At 42.2% G+C, this 20,481-nt stretch overlaps 4 protein-coding genes across 4 annotated transcripts in view; 1 reads left to right on the forward strand and 3 right to left on the reverse strand.

Annotated features, from left to right (window-relative positions):
• On the reverse strand, window positions 1-11,776 carry LOC109479761 (DIS3-like exonuclease 2). The gene is made up of 22 exons (XM_019781753.1): window positions 11,316-11,776; window positions 11,026-11,145; window positions 10,507-10,608; window positions 9,185-9,620; window positions 8,761-8,870; window positions 8,048-8,116; window positions 7,492-7,658; window positions 7,165-7,264; window positions 6,923-6,967; window positions 6,670-6,778; window positions 6,199-6,311; window positions 5,786-5,845; window positions 5,370-5,594; window positions 5,115-5,171; window positions 4,772-4,851; window positions 4,338-4,521; window positions 3,882-3,968; window positions 3,381-3,528; window positions 3,121-3,251; window positions 2,659-2,763; window positions 2,334-2,501; window positions 1-1,835 (listed from the first exon to the last, which is right to left on the reverse strand). Exons 1-22 carry the CDS (start codon window positions 11,388-11,390, stop codon window positions 1,815-1,817), a joined length of 2,712 nt encoding a protein of 903 aa, XP_019637312.1. The 5' UTR covers window positions 11,391-11,776; the 3' UTR covers window positions 1-1,814.
• LOC109479651 (calphotin-like) lies at window positions 11,484-17,574 on the reverse strand. Its single transcript, XM_019781638.1, has 5 exons — window positions 15,642-17,574; window positions 14,520-14,554; window positions 13,812-13,843; window positions 11,728-12,592; window positions 11,484-11,630 (listed from the first exon to the last, which is right to left on the reverse strand). Exons 1-5 carry the CDS (start codon window positions 17,572-17,574, stop codon window positions 11,484-11,486), a joined length of 3,012 nt encoding a protein of 1,003 aa, XP_019637197.1.
• LOC109479765 (lysophospholipid acyltransferase 5-like) overlaps window positions 12,358-20,481 on the reverse strand; it is an 18,830-nt gene continuing 10,706 nt past the window's right edge. The window contains exons 14-16 of the mRNA XM_019781758.1: window positions 14,520-14,554; window positions 13,812-13,843; window positions 12,358-12,592 (exon numbers count right to left, since the gene is read on the reverse strand). The gene's annotated coding sequence lies outside the window, so the exon portion shown is untranslated. The remainder of the gene's footprint in view (window positions 12,593-13,811; window positions 13,844-14,519; window positions 14,555-20,481) is intronic.
• LOC109479811 lies at window positions 17,786-18,580 on the forward strand (the record flags this gene model as incomplete). The annotated part of the gene is made up of 1 exon (XM_019781830.1): window positions 17,786-18,580. A coding segment is annotated over one exon (717 nt), but the record flags the coding sequence as incomplete, so codon positions are not given.

The raw sequence follows: 20,481 nt of genomic DNA on the forward strand, positions 1-20,481 counted from the left end.
TTACTAATCAGCAAATCTGCATCTTTTATTCCATTTTCTTGTCTGTCTCTCCAAAGAGTACACGTTCAAATTCACCCACAAGTAATGACAGCTACAATTTTTGCTGTTCCAAATTCCACAAATTTGCTTCCAAAAACTTCCACACTTGGCACATTGATATATCAGAGGTGAGCAGCAAAGGGATGACCAAGGCAGCTGGTAAGTTAGCAAAAATAAATCACTACATTGTAGGCTGGACAATCATCATATCAAACATTAGAGATATTCAAGTATCTATTAGGCATGGTTAGAAATCCTTTTTGTCTGGTGTATAGTAACTATCCAAACGGCATTAGAAAGAAAAATTATTTTTGATAGCAACGATTCACTCAAATGTTGTGATTGAAAAATAAAATGTTTGAAATGCAGCATACATGCATAAATGCTTCAGCACAGATATTTTAAGCTGTTAATTTGATCAACACACACTGAAAATTTTACACGGTACTCAAAACAAGTGTCTTTTGCAACAAATGTTAAGCTTGCTATAGCAACATCATAGTGAAAATACTAACGTGGTGATGCATTGATTTTAGCACAAACTGCAATGTGGCATAAAATGAAACTATACCCATGACAAGAAGGTGCATTCTTACAGAAAACTCCATCAGACACAGACAACTTCAGACTATTTTGATGACCCATTTCGATGGATATTTTCTGGTTTCATTCCATTGCAAACCTTTGGCGTTAATGAAAAAATTTAGAAACACTTTCCACACACAACCACAATATGAAGACATGGAAAAGCTCATTATTAGACAAAGTGCTTGACAGCAAAATCTTTCGAAGCAAATTGCGACAAGCGTCTAGGTATCAAACAACAGTGACTGCAGCTTAGTCCAAAATTACAATCACACCAGCTCTACATGATGTATGACAGCACTCATGGTTAAACCCTACAAAATATTATGGAATCAGTGCAACATGCGTGTAATTTAATCATTCACAACTGCTAGTGTTAGTTGAACTCTATATAGCACCAAGAAAACGAGCAAATAAAGCATATGGCACTCTTGTACAAGGTTATATCCAATACCACTACAGCCATAACATCCAGCCTACGATTCTTTGTAACTGTAGGTGCAGTGTTAGGTGTTAGTGCAGCTGCCTTAATTCTTCTTAAATTGCCCCAATCTGACCAAAGACACAATTTTCTTGAAATACAAAATTCCTCTATTATATAAGCGATAACAAAAAACAAACCAGTTAATACAGATATAGTGCCTTGTTGCCAGAAATATTTGGCCAAACAGTAAGTACCATTGGATAATTCTGTCAAACCTTTTTCTACTTCACTACAGTGCATTTGCTCACAATGTTCTCCTCCTTGTTTCTCAGAGTATTATAATAGTTTCAGAGTATCAAAGACAGATTTCAGCTACTTAGAATAAAGTTAGATATTCAATTCACTTCTGCTTAAACTGCTAGTACAATTATCATTCCTAGGAAATGTCGCAAATATTCAAGTCTCTTCGAGAAAAGTCAGTACACATCTATTATATATCATTGTAGCAATGTATTTCTTCCAACAGCAAACAATTTCTATAGTAGGAAAAACCTCTTAGTTCTACATTTGTTAGGTACTCTTTGACAATACCATAGTTTTGCTGCTATTTTTTTATTTTTCAAGTTGATTATTTTTTCTTCAATCTGTAAAAACCAAGGAGCATACCACATTCCATCCCATGAAAAAAAATTGTGGCATGAATTTTTTCTGTCAAGATGGCGGACTACCTGTTCACATTTCCCATGATGCCTGCTGGCCTGGTTGTCTAAGGCCTCTTGAGCAAAGCCTGTGTGAAAGGACAAAAACAAAATGTTAAACTTCTTCAGAGAGAAAATCTGAGGTTCACTACAAATTAAACACAAGAATAACACAACAATGTTACAGGATTTACAATGCATTTACTTATATGGGCTACAATGATGGAATAATGTTATACACTGTTCAAGCTGCCCATGTTATATGTTATTGCAATGTCTTATCAGCAGGGCTAGCTCTTTCCATTAATAGTTTCATCAAGTTGGTAAGTCACAGGTCTTTTATTCATCCGACATTTCGGTGACCGTCTGTCACCTTCCTCAGTAGTGCAATTCTCACTGGTTCACATTGCATTGCAGCACAGGTGTCACTGCTATAGATGCATTCCCAAATGTACAATATTTACCTATCTACACATATGCGTGGTTACAGGGAACTACATCTACAAGGCTAGCCCCTTGTAACAGCCACAGGCTACTTGGGCTGCCCTGGCTGTGCATGTTGAACAGCTTAACTACTAAATACTCACGTTGTACTTGAGAGGTTGATCGCCGGCACTGAGGGTGACCTGTACTCTACTGAAGTACGTCAGGACCTGTGTGGCCGGCTCGGGGTGTTCTGGGTCTTCTGCCCAGGTCAAGGTCAACTGGGGACGACCGTTGACCTTCTCAAAGTCATAGCTCTTCAAGGGGATGGCCTGTGGGTCAAAGGTTAACACCATCAACCAATCATATCAAATCTGCTATCTAAAGATGACTTCCAATGATTGTGCACATAGCCATGAAAATTGTTTACTTATATCAGTAATTCTACAGTTTGAAAATACATTCATATTGACAATAATGAGTACTCACGTTGCAGTACGCCCTTTTGACGACTCCCAGTCTCCACACCAGTACGTCCACTGCCTGGTCCAGTACCCCCATCACCATTCCATCCTCCTCCAGGGGACCACACTCCTGAAGAGATCAGCATTTACATGTATACCGTAGTTCTTCAAGATTGGACAGCTTGATAAATATGACAAAAAATCCACACTATACACCACACAATCATGGCACTCTGGCATAATAGTCAAAGCGGCTGGCTCAGAACCTAGAAGTCCTGGGTTCTATCCTCTGACATGCCTGACGTTGTGCCCTTCAGCACTTTACATGACTTTCCACATTGTGCTGTGGAGAGTCACCACTGGACCTCTCACTAATCTGTGATGAGGACACTTCATGGATTTGGTGTTGCCAAAGTGCCAAGAACTGCACATTTGCTACTAAGAACTATAACTTTTTTTTACACACAGATACAACTGGGTCACTGACCTTGACAAAAGAGGCAAAGAACATGTCTGCACTGGCCTCCTGAACCCTTTTGGAGGCATCCTTCCTGTCGTTGCAGTGGTCTGTCATACCCTGTAACTCCTCAGCAGACTTCTCCACGGCTGGAGCACAACCTGGGGTTGTCATACAGACAAGCATGTCATCATTGACATAGAAATTTATTTTTGGGACATTGCTGGGACAATACGAAGAAAAGTTAATTTCGAGGCCTGCTGATGAAATTTACAGGTCACAGAACTTACCCAGACATGCCCCTAGCAGCCTGTGTACCAGTACATCAGCGTATCTCCTGATGGGTGAGGTGAAGTGTGTGTACAGAGGCACGTTCAGGGCATAGTGACGGTACAGACCCTCTTCTGGGACACAGCCACTGCAGAAGTACTTCGCAAGCTGTGAAATATCCAGAAAAAAAAACAACTTTAAAAACCCAATAAGATTTGTATTAGATTAGAAACACCAGCATGATTTTGGTTCTGTGCTTTGTTTTGATTATGTTTTCATCTATGTTTTCAATTTATTGTCAATTCAATTTACTGACTAATTTGTGAGATGTATTTGATTACCTCTGAATTTTACTCCTCCATTATGTATGTAATATATTCCCATTATGTCTGTATGTATATTTATGTGTATAGTTAAAGCAAATAATAAAAAAAGAAAACTGTAGACAATTAGATTACAAGTAACTGGCAGCATCCACATCTTGTACAATGTATGTTTGAAACATGGAACTGTAGTCTGACCTGCATAGGTTTGGATGCCATGGCAGTCAGGATGTAGAAAGTGGCCTGAGTCTCCATATCATCTCCAATGTATCGAGCAATGGATTGCTGAAAATTACACCATTAATTAAAGCAAGTCGATATCATCTTTCCAAAGTGATAAATAACATCAAGAAAAAATAAGATTTCAGAATTCAAGAAGAATTCTCAGGAATGTATCTCACTTTCTTGGCAAACAATACATAATCTCTTAGGAGTATTTGACGAAGGTTAGACATCCAGGTAATTATCATATGCCCAAAAAAAGTTGCTGAGACTCTAACCCACAGTGGTATTGAAATTTGCTGTGGCCAAGAACCACATGACAGAGGCAAATGGCGAGATACCATCTAGCCCCAGCATGTGTGCAAGCACGTCTAAGCCTCATTACGGGGAACAACAGACGATAAACCAGATAGCGAGAGAGAGCTGACTCACATGCAGCGCCCCAGAGCTGCTGACGTCCAGGTTGATCCCCATGGTACCGCAGGTCTTCACCAGGTCCTCCACCATCTTGGGCTGGGGAGGGGGGTGGCGGCGCAGGACCGCTCGCTCTGGGAATGCTTGGTGGATCTTGTGAGCCACCGCCATGTTGGCCAGCAGCATGAACTCTTCTATCAGTCTGTTAGACATAGGGATTAGGAAGACTCTTAGTGACTTTGTAGCATTGTGTACTAGTAATATAATCAAGTTCAATGTTAGTTGTTTTGCTGTTGAATTTGCAAAGATGAATTACAGTTTTACAACTCAACAATGCAACTGATAGCAAGCACTGATGCTACATTATAGTATATACAAATTGGACAGAACTGACTATAACTGTACTTTAGAGAGAGTTAGACGACCCTTCAGAAACAATTCTTGTCGCTCACCTGTTGCTGTCTTTGATCTGGTACACAGAGCAGCCGTTGGGCAGTCCTGATTCAGAGTCCAGGGAGAAGGCCAGTTTGGGCTGCAAAGAAGGAAAAAAGAAAAGAGACAAAGAGACTATGATTAGAACTGCACATCTTTAACTGAGAAGCAAATTTCTAGTTTATAACTTTGAATGAATGTTGTAAATTGAAGGAATAAAGTTAATATTATTTGATTTGATTCATATTGAAAGAGAAAAATAGAAAGTGGCTAATGCATAGAAAAGGATTATATCTTATGTACTTTGTCATACCAGCCAAGTAACATTGCATATAAATGACAGAACATAAATACACTTCCTACCTGATCCAACCTCAGAGCTCCACCATCAAATCTCTTCTTCCTCAGGTTCTGAGAGATCTGTAAAAGGCACGCAACAGTTTATTTACTTCAACTATACGTTAACACACACACACATAGTCGCATCTCCCAGCACTCCCTCAATGTCTCATAAAATTAAAATGTGCTGTGTTTGTATAGTGTTTCTTGCAGACAGGTTTTATTGAAAAAGACAAAAACATACAAATGTAGTAGAATGATAGTAGATGATAAACACACCTTGTACAAGTTGAGAACCCTGTCTGCCACCTCCTGTATAGAGTGTCCATCAGAGATGGGAGGCAGCTGGTCCTGTGTAGGGGGCTGGTCAGGATGGTCGATGATACTCTGGGCGTGGTCATAGCTCAGTTTCACACAGGAACGAATAATGGTCCGGCCGAACCACTCATCCAGCACGTCTCCTGTCTCTGTCAACTTCCAGATCACAGAGAACGCCAAACGCTCCTGTAGTCAACAGGGCAAAACAGACAAGAAGGCAGTATAATATTGGTGTCTGTTTCAAGCAAAGGAAGAGCATTTACAACTGTATAGATATGTACATTTATACACACGAGAAAACCAGTTTACACTACATTTGTAAAATACATCACATTTGAAGGAAATATTTCATCTATCCAAACATGAGACAACCGTACCTCTGCAGGGTTCAGGCTGCATAGCTGTTCACAAAGTAGACGGGGCAGCATGGGAATCACCTGCAGATACAAACACAGACCATTGTCAGTATGAGATGTTCTTAAACAAGATGATGAAAGTCTATGGTTCCCTACTGGCCAGGTACTTCAAACAATATTTGGACAAATTTTATTCAGACAAAGGCACTCTCATTTATAGTTGACCCGCTTGACGTTGGACCTGCAGATACATGATGCAATACTTCTTAAATATATCTGTGTACTTGCAATTACATTTTTGCACTATTAAGGTCATTTTGATTTCAATGCTCTGATCATCATCATCATCAGCCGGCTGCAGAGCAGTCAATCATACGTCTATTCCATGAACGCCAGTAGTATTCTCCTACCCTACACAGGCAGGCCTGACCCACCTTCTGTACCAGGTACACACTGGTAGCCCTGCACGCTGCTGTCAGGTCCAGGGCTGTGTTCTCCTGGATGAAGTAACTCACATCTGCTATGTGAACTCCCACCTCGTACGTACCTGCAAAACAAAATTATCATCTTTACAACTATTGCTTCAATACAGCACAACAGACACATGTAGATGATAGCAGTCAGACACAACATAAGCCTTAAATATAACTTTTGAAACCTTAGAACATTTTCTGATGAAAATTTCAGATGGTCAAATATATAACACACAGTATGTGCAGGATAGTAGCTGTTGATATTTTTACAAGACTTTACTTTTAATACATAGAATTAGAATGATAATACATGTGTAATTCCAGAGTTGAATGTAATTAACTGCAGTACTGTATGAATATTCTTGAAATTTGACATTTCATCCAAGCAATGTCTATATATAGTAAAAACTGTAAGGTTTCTCAGTAACCAACCGTCGTCAAGTTTGTTACAGGACACAGCGTCGTCCAGGTCCCTGGCTGTGGCAGGGTCAATAGTGAAGATACAGTCCAGTCTCAGGTCCCTCCTGTTCTCAAACTCCTCCTAGCAGGTCAAAATGGAACAGCAGCCAATATTGGTATATAACATGATAACAGAACTGTGTTGAACGTTTGAATTTAAGACATATGAAAAGTGGAAAAATTGATTACCAATGCAACAGTAGCAAGAAGAGTAAGTGTAACTTACAGCTGGAATGGACCATGGTAAATCTTGAGGCAGGCACTGTAGAACCTATAGAGGGAACAGAAAACTCTTTTGAATGTTGTGACTTGTACTATTTTCAGTTAGTTTGCATTAGAAAATTGCATTAGAAAAGCAAAATATCCTCACTCAATGCTGTAACAATTTAAAAGAGTATCTGTGAAGCCCAGCTACATAAAAGTGTAACATTGTACAAACATGGGTCTACATGGGGGTAGATGACGTACCACTTCGCTGAACTCTGAGAAGTCCACTCCATTCTCCACCAGTAACCCTTCTGTCTCAGGCTCTATCTGTCCAGCTTCTCCAAGGCTCTTTGCTAACCTCCTGTATGCATTACCATATGGGTACCAGTCACAAAAAGTACACAAACCCTTTTATATCAAAGACGTGGAGTGAAATGCAAGACTACATACACATCTTTGTGGTCTTCTTTGTTATGCATCTAATTTATCTAATGTAAATTTAGTGTGTATAAACCTCGTATCATGCAAGATGGTGAACACTTTATTCTTTGTTCTGTATCATACCGTGAAAAACTATGAGGAACTTACGCTTCGGCAAAGCCGGAGTCTTCCTTCCAGTCTGTTATTCTGGCGATGAAGAGGAATTTGGCGTGGTCGTCTGGTCGTTCCTTGAACCTCGGAGGACAGTCCTCCAGCGGGACCTTTAACCTGGGCAGACGGTGGTCCATGGGGGAAAACAGCACCTTCTCCTTGTCCTGGCAGATACACAAAAACACTTCAGCATTGTGTGGTTGTGTACTGTAAATCACTTTATATTTGCAGTAACAAAATTTTGCGGTCTAAGAAAAATGGACATGTTTGCAGAACTTTATGTTCACGGTGGCGGCAGGTGCAGAAGAAAGAAAGTGGGCGATTCATGGTTAGAATAAATTTGCGGTACAGAAGTGACTGCAGAAGCTGCAAATATACAAGTACTGCAAAAACATCATGATTTACAGTATATCTGAAGAATGGTATATGGCACCATATGTTCTCATTTGCTTTTTTATTTTTTGCATGGAATTTATATATTGATAACCTTAACACATGGCATATTTAGGAAAATTACAGGAAGCCTATGAAAACTATCATATATAATGATCACCTTGTCATCCAGTTTCTTCAGGTGGCCTGTACAGGCTCTGGAATGTTTCTTCTCGTAGATGTAAACTACCTACAGGTGGATAGATTAGGGACAACATTACAGCAACAGTACCAGGGCTTGTGAAGTATACAAGGCCTCAAATTTCTCAACACACATTTTTTTCATAGAACGATTGGAATCATACACAGCAATCCTAGAGTAACAAAAAGACTGCTTTAAATACAAGTTATATAATACAACACCATTGAAAGGGTAAAAGGTTTCATAGTATGACTACAAAGTATAGTCATAAGCAAAGCATGAGACAGATGCAAAGAAAGATGACAAGACACTGATGTATGTAAAGTGCATGAATTTGCAACTCATATGTTTCAAATGAATAAATCTAGACTAAGTACGGCTGAACCACACACAGTTCATCACTTAGTACCTCTATAAATTGTTTTGACATATTCACTTCACTCCCCACTGGTCATGTCTTCCAAAGTTTGGGACACGGCCAAGAATGTCAAACTTCCCATTTTGGTACAGTTCCAAAACTTTCCTCTAGACTTCAACTCTACAAAGTGACTCACAAATCTAGAACATGTTGGTAACACTCAAATATGGTATCAAGTTCTCTTCATCCCAACTAAGTAAACTCTAGAATCCCATGGTTTTGAACACTTTGTCCTGCTATATTTGATGTTATTTAACATATTAACTTAGCTCACCTTGGCAGTTTTCTGCAGGAATTGTTCAGGAACTGTGGTGGGGTCGATACCTGGTTTCTCTGCTGGCTTGGGTGTCTTTTTAGCAGACCCTGGTTTGGGAGGTTGTCTCCCTAAAAAGGTAAAGCATGTGAGTTAATGAACACTTATAATAAAATACAACACTAACAAAAGCATTTCCAGAACAAAGTTTTCAAAATATATGAAGACAGCACACAGTAGTTTACAAGATGACTTACAATACTTCTCATATTATCAATTGTCTCAGGCGTTGTCACTGATATAAATTTGAGGACATAGCAAGTATATATGTCACAGTAGTGACTTGACAATCAAGGATTATCGTTAACACCAAACTGTCCTAGGACAATCCAAGATTCCTGAATTCCAACCGACTCTACTATGACATACATATTGTGCTACTAACCTTTAGGTGTTGTTTGTTCCCCAGGTTTCAATCTCCCAGCCTGTCTATCCGGAGTTCTAGCGGGAGTCCTCGCTCCTGCACCCTTCGCCGCCGCTCCTCTGGTGGGAGTTTTCGCCCCTGCACTTTTCTCCTTCCCAACAGCGTCTTTCTTTTTTCTATCGTTCTTCTCTTCGGGTCCTTTTTCCGATGACTTTGAGGAGCCGCTCTCCTTGGTGGACTCAGCAGTACCACTGGAAGAAGCGGCGTCCCCGCTGCCTTCTGTAAGTGGAGACTGAGGTCCAGCGGTGGTGTCTGCAGCTGCCCGGGCACCTGCAGGTTCAGGTGTGTGGAGTGCTAACTGCTTCATGCCTTCTGTCAGCTGTGTGACTGGACTAGCACCTTCAGCTGTTGCAGCTGTCTTTAGACTTTTGAACAGGTCATATTCCTGTTGTAACACCTGAAACAAGAGTGTACCAAATGCTGCAAGTTAGTAGTCTAAGAGACAAATAATTATACATAAAAATGTCTACTATCAATTGTTCAAGTTGCCGAAGTTTCTTCACAATTTCTATTTATTTCTATACATGTACTAATATATATAGACCCAGTAAATACACAATAACCAATGTTGTAATTCAAACACACTTTTTGTAATGTCACAAACACGTTGGGTTTTAAAAAAAATGTTGGATTGTCCTGCAAAACTGCAAAATGAGTGATAATCTTACCCCCCCTTCATACAGCCAAACTAGCAAGAGTTCATATAAACAATTTTAAGTCAAGCTCCCCCGTGAGTTTTTGAGAGTGTTCATGGTAAGCTGCTGCATTTGTCTACACATGTGCCTAACTCAAGTTCTTCCTTTGGGAGTGTGCAGGTGGCCACTCATTTCCAGACAGTGACAAGAGGAGACATGTGGATGGAGTTGTTGCAGTTTTGGAGTGTTTGACAATCCAGGCATACCAGACGTAATGACTGAAGCACCAAATATGAGACCTCATGGTCCACACATAATGTGTCATAGGACAGCCATGTGGGCAAATGATTTAAGAGTGTATCATTAATGTATGGGAGCAGACTCAAAACATAATCCACTGACAACTCATGTACAAAAATGGACACGTTTATCTAATGCTTTATAGTAAATTATACTACTTTTCACATTTTGGAAAAGCAATTTTCTCAGGAATAATAGGGCCTTAACCAATGTTTTGATAGTTCTGTTTCTTGATAGCATTGGATCCGTTGCCACTTCTTGGGTCTCTAATAACAATTATTACTTTCATGGATACAGAGTAAATACAGGTACGTCTATGTTGTTCAAAGTTAGTCTATGTCCACTTACCCTCCACTCAGACCTAGGCAGCACCTTTAGTACCACAATGTCCCCGTTCAGGGCTCTGTTACGGGCATGGAGACCAGGGATGCACAGATCTGACATTCCATCCTGTAGACAGGGAACAACAAACATATCACTCTACACAAATTATGCCTAGACATTTTGTAACAAACGACTGTACACTATTTTCTAAATGTATGTTATACATGAACGCCATTTGTTTGCACCTTGTAAGACAAGTACTGAGGATAGTGATCATGAGAAACTATTAGGTCTTGATGTATGCGTCAAAATGTAGACAACTTGTCTTAAGAAATCACAAATTAGGTTGAAAACTGTTCTGTAGTACATGTACATCAAGTCATACATACACACATACTTACTTTAGATTTAGTCTCAGTTGCCTTTTAGCATATCTTGTATAATTGCAATACATATACAACCAAATGTACTGTATTGTATCAAAGTTTGACATATCTTGATCAGATTTCAATGGTTGTGAGGTGTAAGTCTCATGCTACTTACTGGAGCAGGAACGTAGGCATCTTCAAAGTTCCTGGCATTAATTCTCAAGGCACCCTTAATGAAGTCTCCTTTCTTCAACCCCTCTGCCACAGCCTCTCTACTGATGTACTGCTCAAAGGGCTGTCAAAGAAAAACAATGCATCAAAATCAGTCACATCTTCCATGTTTACAACTATCCCAATTTCTCAGACAATGTGTCGGATGATACATCTCAAAATAATCAGGAATCTTAAGATTATTGAAAGGGAAGATTAATTGTTATTACCATTTTTCTTGCCAAAAATGATTACCTGCATGGCTCTTCCTGGAGTCCTGCCTGGTGTCGGTGCTCCCTTCCCACTGGGAGTCTTGACCTTATTCTTCATGACTGCGTCCTTGGCTGCAGGTGTTGCTGGAGCCTTCGGTCTTGTCGGCAGGTGCCTTGGCCCCAGCTTTTGGGGTTGCCTTTGCAGCACCTGCTACGGGTGCAGACTTTGCCCTCGCAGGTGTAGCTGGTGTCTTCTTCTCTGCAGCTGACTTGGCTGCGGCTGCGGACTGTGCCCTTGGTGTTGCTTTGGTGTCTGCTTTTCCTGCAGCACCTGTGGTACCCACCTTCCTAGCTGCAGCTGTTTTTGTGGCAGGTGCTGAGGCTGAAGCTGCACCTGTTGTTGTTTTCTTGGCAGCAGCTGTTGTAGCCGAAGCAGGCCTTCTTGCAGCTCCCACACCAGGCTTCTTCTCAGCAGTAGCTGTTTTGGCAGATGCGAGCCTTGTGGTTGCGTCTGGCTTCTTTGCTGGTTCCTTCTTTGCTGCAGCTGCTGTAGCTGATGAGGGTCTTGCAGCTGCACCAGTTTTGGCAGCAGCTGTTCTTGTTCCCAGGGTGCTGGCTGGCTTCTTGGCAGTTGTTTTTGGCTCTGCCTTCGGTGCTGCAGCACTCGCAGGTCTGGTCCTTGGCGGGACGGCAGCCTTCTTCTCTGCAGGCTTCTTTGCAGCAGCGGCTGCAGGCTTCGGGGTCACCTGGTCGCCAAGAGCTGCAGCTGCATCTACAGCAACTTCAACTGAATCCACCGACGCTTGCTCCTCAGCACTGCTCCCTGCTGCTGCAGCCTTTGCCAAAGGTTTGGGACGGGCTGCACCAGGTTTGCGGTCTGTTTTTGTTTTGGGCACTGCACCACTAGGTGGCGCCTTTGTCGTCTTTGCTGGAGCACTGGCAGGCTTTGCTGCTCTACTGGCTGCAGTACTTGTGGGCTTGGCAGAGGGAGCTGTTGTAGGCCTGGTGGGCTTCTTGGTTTTTGGTTCCGAGACAGCTGACGGCTTTTTTGCTGGTTCTGCAGGCTTCGAAGTTTTAGTCGTCCCAACAGCACCAACTTTCTTCTTGGCTGGAGGGGCTTCTTTTGACACAGATGATGGCGGGGTGGGTCGCTTGGTGACGTCCTTCCCAGCAGGCTTTGCAGCATCAGTTTTCCCTGTAAGTCTACCCTTCGGCGCAGCCTTGTCGGTGGTCTTGGCTTTGGCTGCTGCCCCCGCTGCAGGCTTGGCTTTCTTTACCTTCTCTTCTGCCTTTGGTTCCGCAGGAGGCTTTGCTTCAGCACTGTAGAATGGGGGAGAAGAGGTTTAATCTAGAGACACACAGTTTTTCTGAACTAGAAGCATGTACAACTCATCAGAAGTCTTCCTCTGATTGTTTAATTGTCAGTGTGCATAAAAGGGATTGAAGAACCCTACCAGCTTCTGCAAACAATTGGTTGGTTGTAATTGATTATAGAACTAGATGCCTTGTTTTAAATTTTGTATGTATTACTGAGCCCTGAAATTTTCATTACAAATGTTGATATTCTATCTTATATCTATCATATCCTACATCTTATATCTATTATATCTTCCTCTCTACGGTAGTTACTTTAGTATCAATGGACCTTGGAAGGGAGCAGTATCATTATTTGCTACTCATAGTGGCAGATTTACCACTGGCCAATAAAAACATGTACACTGATATGATACTGTTGACCTTAAAAGACCTTTGTGAAAATATACGATGACTTAACGTCAAGAGCTTACATTTTACATTTGAATAAAATATCATCTATCATTTTACAAAACAGCACTCAGTATTTCTTTTGAAGTTTGTATAACAGTAAACTACACCCTGGCTGTAAGGCAGTGATTGTAAAACCCTGCTAGATTAGATGTGGTAAAGCCTACATGTTTTTGTACCACAGGAGGAACATCCCACAGGATGTGAGCAACCAGTACACAACTGATAACAGGCCAGGAACATTTATCAGTGGGGAGGGAATGTTCCTGATATGACAGAGATTGTATCATAGGTTTCGGGTCCCCAATGGCAGAATACATGCCCAAAACATCTCACAAATCTCAATAAAATTACCCATTTCTAATGCTGTCTTCATAAAAAAACTTTATGATTGTCAGATAACCTCAACAGAACTAGTGTTGAAGGTTAAACACTGAGAGTCCTGGCATGGGATTTATATGCTTTCTATTTTTACGCTGAGGAGTTTACTTATCAAAATAGCTTGCCCTGACCCAAGGGTAGTCACCATGGTGTGACAATATTGAAGAAACATCAGGACATGTATTTACAGACATTAAACTATGTGTACATGCATACGTGTAGTACATGCATACATGTACATGTACTGCAAAACTATGGAATTTTTCAGTACATCAATGGCACAGGGGCCCTCTTAAATCTCATACGATGAATAATATTCTAAATGCTGACATTTTAACACTTCACTGTACATACAGTTTTGTACGTTGTGCAAAATTGAGAATATATCACTTACACAGGTTCTGCCTTTGGAGCTTCTTCTTTCACCTGTAAATGTACACACATATGCAACATGATTTTGTGTTATTGTCTGTTTCCCTTCTACATGTAGTAATCAAGAACATACACTGTATTATATAAGAATCAAAAGCCCTAGATCAGGTCAAGAGACTAAGTCCCTCTCTATTCAACTGTATATTATACTGTCTGGCACCATCAAAATACTGCCATGTGCGTAAGGCAGAAAATTGACATCATTGCTCAATGACATGTGTAATAGAGACAGGTCATTTAAGTACTGTGTAGCAATGGAGCAGAAACATTTTAGCTCATCCATGGCAAATCTGCACCAAAATTTGGGTCAACCAATCTTTTGAGAACTGGCACTATCCAGCTGCACATAATTGTTGGGTTGTGAAATATCAAAATTAGTACATGTATTGATTAAAAATTTTACACCATTTTCTATCAATCTATTTTGCGTGCTTGGTCTCAATGAAAATTTAATAAACATTTTAAGCATAGTAGACTATATGTCGTATACACATTTACATTTGAGAGTGTAGACTGCACCATACATAAAAATTTAGTTATCTTTGTAATTTCAGTAACTCATTGGATTTACTGCACGATAGAGCTGCTGCCATATTGGTTTTTACTTTAAACAAAGAAAGGGGACAGTAAAGAGAAATGGGGTTGGGAAAGGAAAAACATCTTATCTTACCTCTTCTTTAACCACAGGCTCTACAGGCACAGCAGCTGTTAACACAATCAATGAAGACATCGTCAGTAACATGTTTATCTAATAGTTAGACATACATGACTGAACCAACACAATAATCTTAAAAATTCTTTTGACATTTGATCCAAATCAACATCATATTTTTCTTTCCCTGGTACAATTTATAAAAGCAAATAGCAAAGAAAGAAATTTGAAAGATGAGTGATAGTTTTACATTGCTTTTTACATAATATAAGGCACAGACCATGTGGAGCGATTAAAATGCATGCATTTACTGATTTAGTGCCTTATTTGGTGTTTTAGCCTGGTTTTAGTAGGGAGAATTGGCAATATTATTACATGTCTATTATTTAGTAGTACAGTGTACATGCATATAACTGAGATGCACATGAATACAAGCAAATGAAGTTGAAGTGAAGTTAGAAGCATTGTAAGCCACATGTAGCATAACATGCAAGCTATTACTACAAAGCTGCAGTAAAGTACAGGCACTAATCAATGTATACACAGCACTCCTACTGAGTAACTCTGCATGCATGGTAAACAAGACTAGGTAGAAATACATGATGAATCTCTATATGTACATGTATTTCTTTACTCGTGTAAATTCATGGATTACAGTTGAATAAAATGTTTTGTAACAGAAATATTTATGACATGTTATATATGATAGAAAAATGATAGAAAAAAATGAATCCATAAAAATCTGTCAAGAAAGTTGTTTTTAAGGGCAATCTTGGATCTTGAATCTCATCACTTGAGAAACCTAGCCTATCTACATTGTAACTCACTATAGTATGCTTCATATCCTTGTAATAAAACTACGATGAAAATGCACTCTGTATGACTGCCAAAGACAGCTGCTTGCATGAGAAGGTGGTGTTACAACATAATAGATATGGCACGTGCTGTGGACATACAAGCATTGTTAATGATGTGGAGGTTAGTAGGCTGCAGAATATTATGGCAGAGAGCAGCGCTTGGCAGGGGGTGAGGGGTTGGGATACAGGCTTGTTCATGCAGCTAGGACAAACAATAGCATGGCAGCTACAGGAGCGAAGTAGTTTCAAGTTTAAGCGCACACAGAGGCCACACGTCATGTACCTTCCACTTGCATAGCTTCTGGCTCAGGCACTTTCTCCTCCGCTTCCACACCGACTTGTACAGGTGGTGCCTCCGCTGTAACCTCTGTCCCACCGGCCTTGTCTTCTGCTCTCTCTAACACCTCAGTTGCTACCTGGGCGGCCTCAACTCTCGTCTCCTCTTCCACAACACTTTCCATCGCCTCTTCCACCATTTCTGTGGCCTTGGCCGTATCCGTGGCGATCTGCTCCACTTCCTGCTCCAGCCTGCCCGTTTCCACGACGACCTGCTCTACATCTTCCATCCACTTCTGCTGCGCTGCCATGGCCGCCATCTGAGCGACCTGCTCTGCCTGGCGTGCCTCCTCGACCTGGACTTGATCAGCAATGACGTCCGGGGGTGCAACAATTTGTTCATCAGTGATATCGTTGGGTGCCGCCTCAGGCACCTCAGCTTCCATGGCGACTGTCTCTATGTCTCCTGTACTGGCAGTTTCTACGCTAACTAGGAACTCGTCGTCTGGCTCCACCTTTGGTACCTCAGACACGGTGATCGCCGGGATGTCTGATGAAGGTGAGTCAGGCACACTGGCGGGTCCCTCCGACTCCTCTGGTTGTTGTTCTGCCTGGCTTGGTTCAGATTCTGTGGGAGTTTCTTCAGAAGTGCTCTCCCCTTCCTCTGGTATTGTCGGCTCTCTGATGTCAGCCATTGGGACAGGGGGTTGCTCGTCTGGCGGGAACACTGCGTCAAACGGCTGGGGTTCTCCTGCCACAGCTGCCACATCCGCACCTTCCTCCAGGATGGGAGCCTGGTGTGGTGCCATCAGGGGTTCCAGCGGTGGGTCGTCGCTGGGGAAAACTGCGTCCCAGCCCTGCGCCTGTGGCGGTCTCTCCTGCTCAGAGAAAGCAAAGCTCTGCATGCCGCGCTGTTGGAAGTCCCTGTCCCACGTGGAGGCCTCGGGCATTCTGGCTGTGTCTGTGTCCACCTTGTCAGCTGTGGCCATACCCTGCACACCAAACCCCCAGATGTCATCAGTAGGTGCCGCTGCCGCTACCGGCTCCCCCCAGGGACCTTCCTGAGGAGGGGGCCCCACCTCCGAGGTACCCCCTTGGCTCTCAGGAACCTCCTGTGGCATCTCTGCCTCAGGCTCCTTCACTGCCAGATCTGAGAAGAAGTCAGCATCCTGGAACCCAGTTGGAGGAGGGCCTGTTTGTACGGATGGCTCCATCAGTTCTGGTGGTAACCCTTCCTCGATGAGAGGGTCTTGCTCTGCTAGCTCATTAAAGGGATCATACACAGCCGGCGGCGTCTGTTGACCTTCTGTAACACCTACGTCTTCAACAGGCTGTTCAGCGGTTGGCAGCACCTCGGTTACCTCCATGGTTTCCCTCTCTTCTACTTCCATGACTAGCATTGGCTCTTTACTCGGTGGTAGATCGCCATGATCTTCCTTTTGTTCTGTAACTTCTGGAGCTGCTGCTGCCTCTGCATTGACCTCATCCTGCCGTGGACTCTTTGGTGCTTCTTCTTCCTCCATCTCCTCACCCGGCACAAACTCGAAATCCGAGGTTTCCGTGATTTCTGCGTCCTGCACGGAGTCCTCCAAGTCTGCCTCCCCAGGTGTGGAGACCTCCTCACTGCCTGTTACCTCCTGGGACACGTCTTCCATCAAATCCTCCGGCTCTTCTCGTGCCCCCAACAAGGCTTCGATTGTAGCCTGCTCTGACAAGAAGGCCTGTTGTTGACCTTCCCCACTTTCTTGTGGAGGGGTATCTACAATTTCAGCCTGTATGTCGTCAGGGCCTACATCTTCAACTTTTGGCTGAGACATGAGCGCAGCAACTTCCTCTTGCCGTTTCGACTCTGTTAGTATTTCTTTCAAGACATCATTTACATCTCCCTTCTCTGTCACTTCGATTTCGTGCTTCTCTACCCCGTCTCCATTAACTTTCATGCCTCCTGCACCATCTTCAAGTTTGGGAACATCAGAAGGCACTTCTGTCTCTTCAGCACCGAGGGGTGGTTTGGGGTGCTCAGGGGTACTCGGTGAATCAGACGAGATCCCTCCATCTCCTTCTGACTTCCTCTTCTTTCTCTTTTTCTTCCTCTTCTTCCCTTCTCCCTTTTCTTTCTCCTCCTGGATGACACCTGTTGCATCTAGCTGACCAAAGGCCACCTCGGCAGGTGCCTGTTTTTCCAGACCCAGGTCAGGCACAAGCTCCTCAGGCACAAAGGGCTGGGCAGTTGGGTCAAAGGGTTTAGCATTTGGGTCGAAAGGTTTTGCTGTAGGGTCGAAGACCGGAGCATTGGGGTCCAGAAAGGGTATCAAAGGGTCAAAGGATGCTACATTGGGGTCAAATGGCTTTGCATTGGGGTCAAAGGATGGCACATCAGGGTTAAAGATGGGTGCTGTGGGCTGGAAGGGGGGTGAGTTTGGGTCCAGCGTTGGTTTGAGTGGATCGAACGGTTTGGCAGTTGGATCCAGAAGTGCGAAAGGTTTAGCGTTGGGGTCCAGGCTGGAGGGCTGGTCCGAGGCTCCAGGAGAGGGTGTCTGCTCTGCTCCGGCCGGGCGGGGGGACGTGTGGAAGGGACACTCCTCACAGTCAGGTATCAAACATACAGGTGTTCCCGTCACCAGCTCCGAGCTCGGGACCTCCCCCGGCCTGTCCCCAAACTGTAGGTCATCCGGTCTTTTGGGTATGTCTATCCCTTCCACTGTTGGTGCCTGTCCGAAATCCAGAGCAGTCCCACCGTTGATTTCCCCAGGCACCGGCATGTCCCCCATCATGGGCACCACTTGGTCTGGATCCACAGGCTGGCCAAACCCTGCCTGGAATTGTGCCTGTCCAAAGTCCATTCCTTCAAATTCCATCGGCTTCTGAACCTCCTCAACTCCCTTTCCTTCTTCCTCTGCCATCGTTGAGCTCTCTGCTGGTGTTTTACTCTTCTCCAATCAGTTTAAGTCTAGCAAATAAGTGACAAAACCAAGACGTTACTAATTTGTACACAAAACTTTCAGCAAAAACATATACATATGAAGTGTGGTAAAATAAATTTCAAAACAATCAAGCAAATAAACAGATATAAAATTAATAAAAAGATATATAAAAGAACATGTAATTATAATGAAGTGCATAAAAATATTTTCTTCAGCTAATTTTGATTGCACACACTGTACTGCTATATTTGCACACTAGTGTATATGCATAACCAAGTGAAGTATGTGAATAGGGTGGGGTGAGCTAAGTTATATTTTGTCCCAACATTTGTATTTCTGACCTCACTGCAAAACTATGTCCCTCTCTTATCCCGGGCCTACTCAAACAATGATCGTGACGCGTCTGACTCGCTCCCACACACAACACTTGAGAACGGGGCGGGACGGCGGCTCAACAGTCGCCATTGTTGTGGCGTACTTTCTCCCGTGTTTGTCGGGGAACAGTCAAGGGGACCAGCTGCTGGAGGGTAGTTGGCATAATGAACCTATTGTGCTGACAGACTGATCCCTGTACACAACTGTAACTGCCAGACTGTTTAGCCCAGCTCTGGTAAAGAAACACCAATGTTGGTCTCAATGTAGAGATTCTAGACAACTACAATATGACACTAGCTGAAACCTAGGAGGCAGCCAATCCATCAGCACTGAACAACAGCCAAAATTCCTTCACTGGGAAAGAACATTTCAGCAAGTGGCCTTGAGATGACAAGATTGTAACCTTTGCACATTTGCAAAAGCAGGCAGCATTGAATAATTCAGTACTACGGGGCCTGGACATGCATATTTCGTTATACATTGTATTACGTACATTATTTCATACTTGCTCACTGCTAATCTTCAAGAACTATTTTACACTTCTACCAAATTTAACATTTTTCCAAAGATTGATAACCTGAGAATGATAGTATTAATAACTTGCTTTAAAATAGTATTACTACTAATACTAGCTTTAAAAACATAAATGTATAGTATTCTATACTTTTGCCTAGGATAGAAAACATTAGTGTGTTCAAATGTAACATAAAAACTATGGTCCATAGGTCTATGGTGCCCAAGTGTAACAGGAGCCCTGATAAACACACCTATTGGCAGACAGGTATTTGCTTAACAGTTACCTTTGGGGCTTGTGTTCATTCACCTGGAAAGGTGCTTGTTTTTCTTGTCTCTTCAGACCCAGCTAATATTTAACACCTGTGTCTGGGGTAAGGCTTAACCATGGCCTATATCCTACTGAACTATGGTTTAAAAAGACATTATTTTTATAATATATTTAAATCAAATTACTTTTAGACTTTTTTGCATTCTTAAAAACCAACTTGTGCACAAATACAAAATTTGATTATGCAAAATTTATATTCCAATGCCCCCCAAAAATTGTGTACTTTGTAAATAATGTTTTGCAAAATGTACAGCTTTTCCCACAGGGTTGGTAATGGATGACAGATCAACTGTAACAGTAATTTAGCCGTGGTCAATTTGTAGAACCTACCTGGCACTAATGGTGAAATGATGTAATGAGAGATACTTTGCTGTCTAATGAGTCTGACTCATGTGTGCAGAGGAGGGAAAATGGAGTTAAAATGAAAGGGTAATGTTGCCACAATACGGTACACAAACCTGGTTGTACATGTATCCTTATTAGGTTATCGTCCCTGTTATCAGTGTAAGAATGTAATTACAGTTTATTCAACTGTTCTTACTGAAACAACATTTTACGTTTGATGATGTACACTTAAAATTCAGACTTTCTATTGATTATCTATATTCAATTCAAATGAAAACATGGAAACAGCCACAATCTTGCATACAGGTGATTTTTGCATTTGCCAAGAAGGTTGCTTTTGGTTCTGTTTGTTTGTGGCT

The sequence above is a fragment of the Branchiostoma belcheri genome, unplaced genomic scaffold (genome assembly GCF_001625305.1).
Source record: "Branchiostoma belcheri isolate BF01 breed outbred unplaced genomic scaffold, Haploidv18h27 scaffold5, whole genome shotgun sequence".
In the NCBI taxonomy this organism is placed as follows: domain Eukaryota; kingdom Metazoa; phylum Chordata; class Leptocardii; order Amphioxiformes; family Branchiostomatidae; genus Branchiostoma; species Branchiostoma belcheri.

Bases quoted from the DNA above. Each gene is read 5' to 3' on its own strand.
- LOC109479761 (XM_019781753.1), bottom strand. From the start codon at position 11,390: ATGAAGAATAAGGTCAAGACTCCCAGTGGGAAGGGAGCACCGACACCA. The intron at 6,968-7,164 runs GTACGTCATCTA...TTCCCTCTATAG, and splicing joins TCTCAGAGTTCAGCGAAGTG to GTTCTACAGTGCCTGCCTCA. The intron at 2,764-3,120 runs GTCAGTGACCCA...TGATCTCTTCAG, and splicing joins TCTTTGCCTCTTTTGTCAAG to GAGTGTGGTCCCCTGGAGGA.
- LOC109479651 (XM_019781638.1), bottom strand. From the start codon at position 17,574: ATGAAAGTTAATGGAGACGGGGTAGAGAAGCACGAAATCGAAGTGACA. The intron at 13,844-14,519 runs GTAAGATAAGAT...GTACATTTACAG, and splicing joins AGCCTGTGGTTAAAGAAGAG to GTGAAAGAAGAAGCTCCAAA. The intron at 11,631-11,727 runs GTGGGAGCTGCA...CCACAAAAACAG, and splicing joins CTGCTGAGAAGAAGCCTGGT to CTGCAGCTAGGAAGGTGGGT.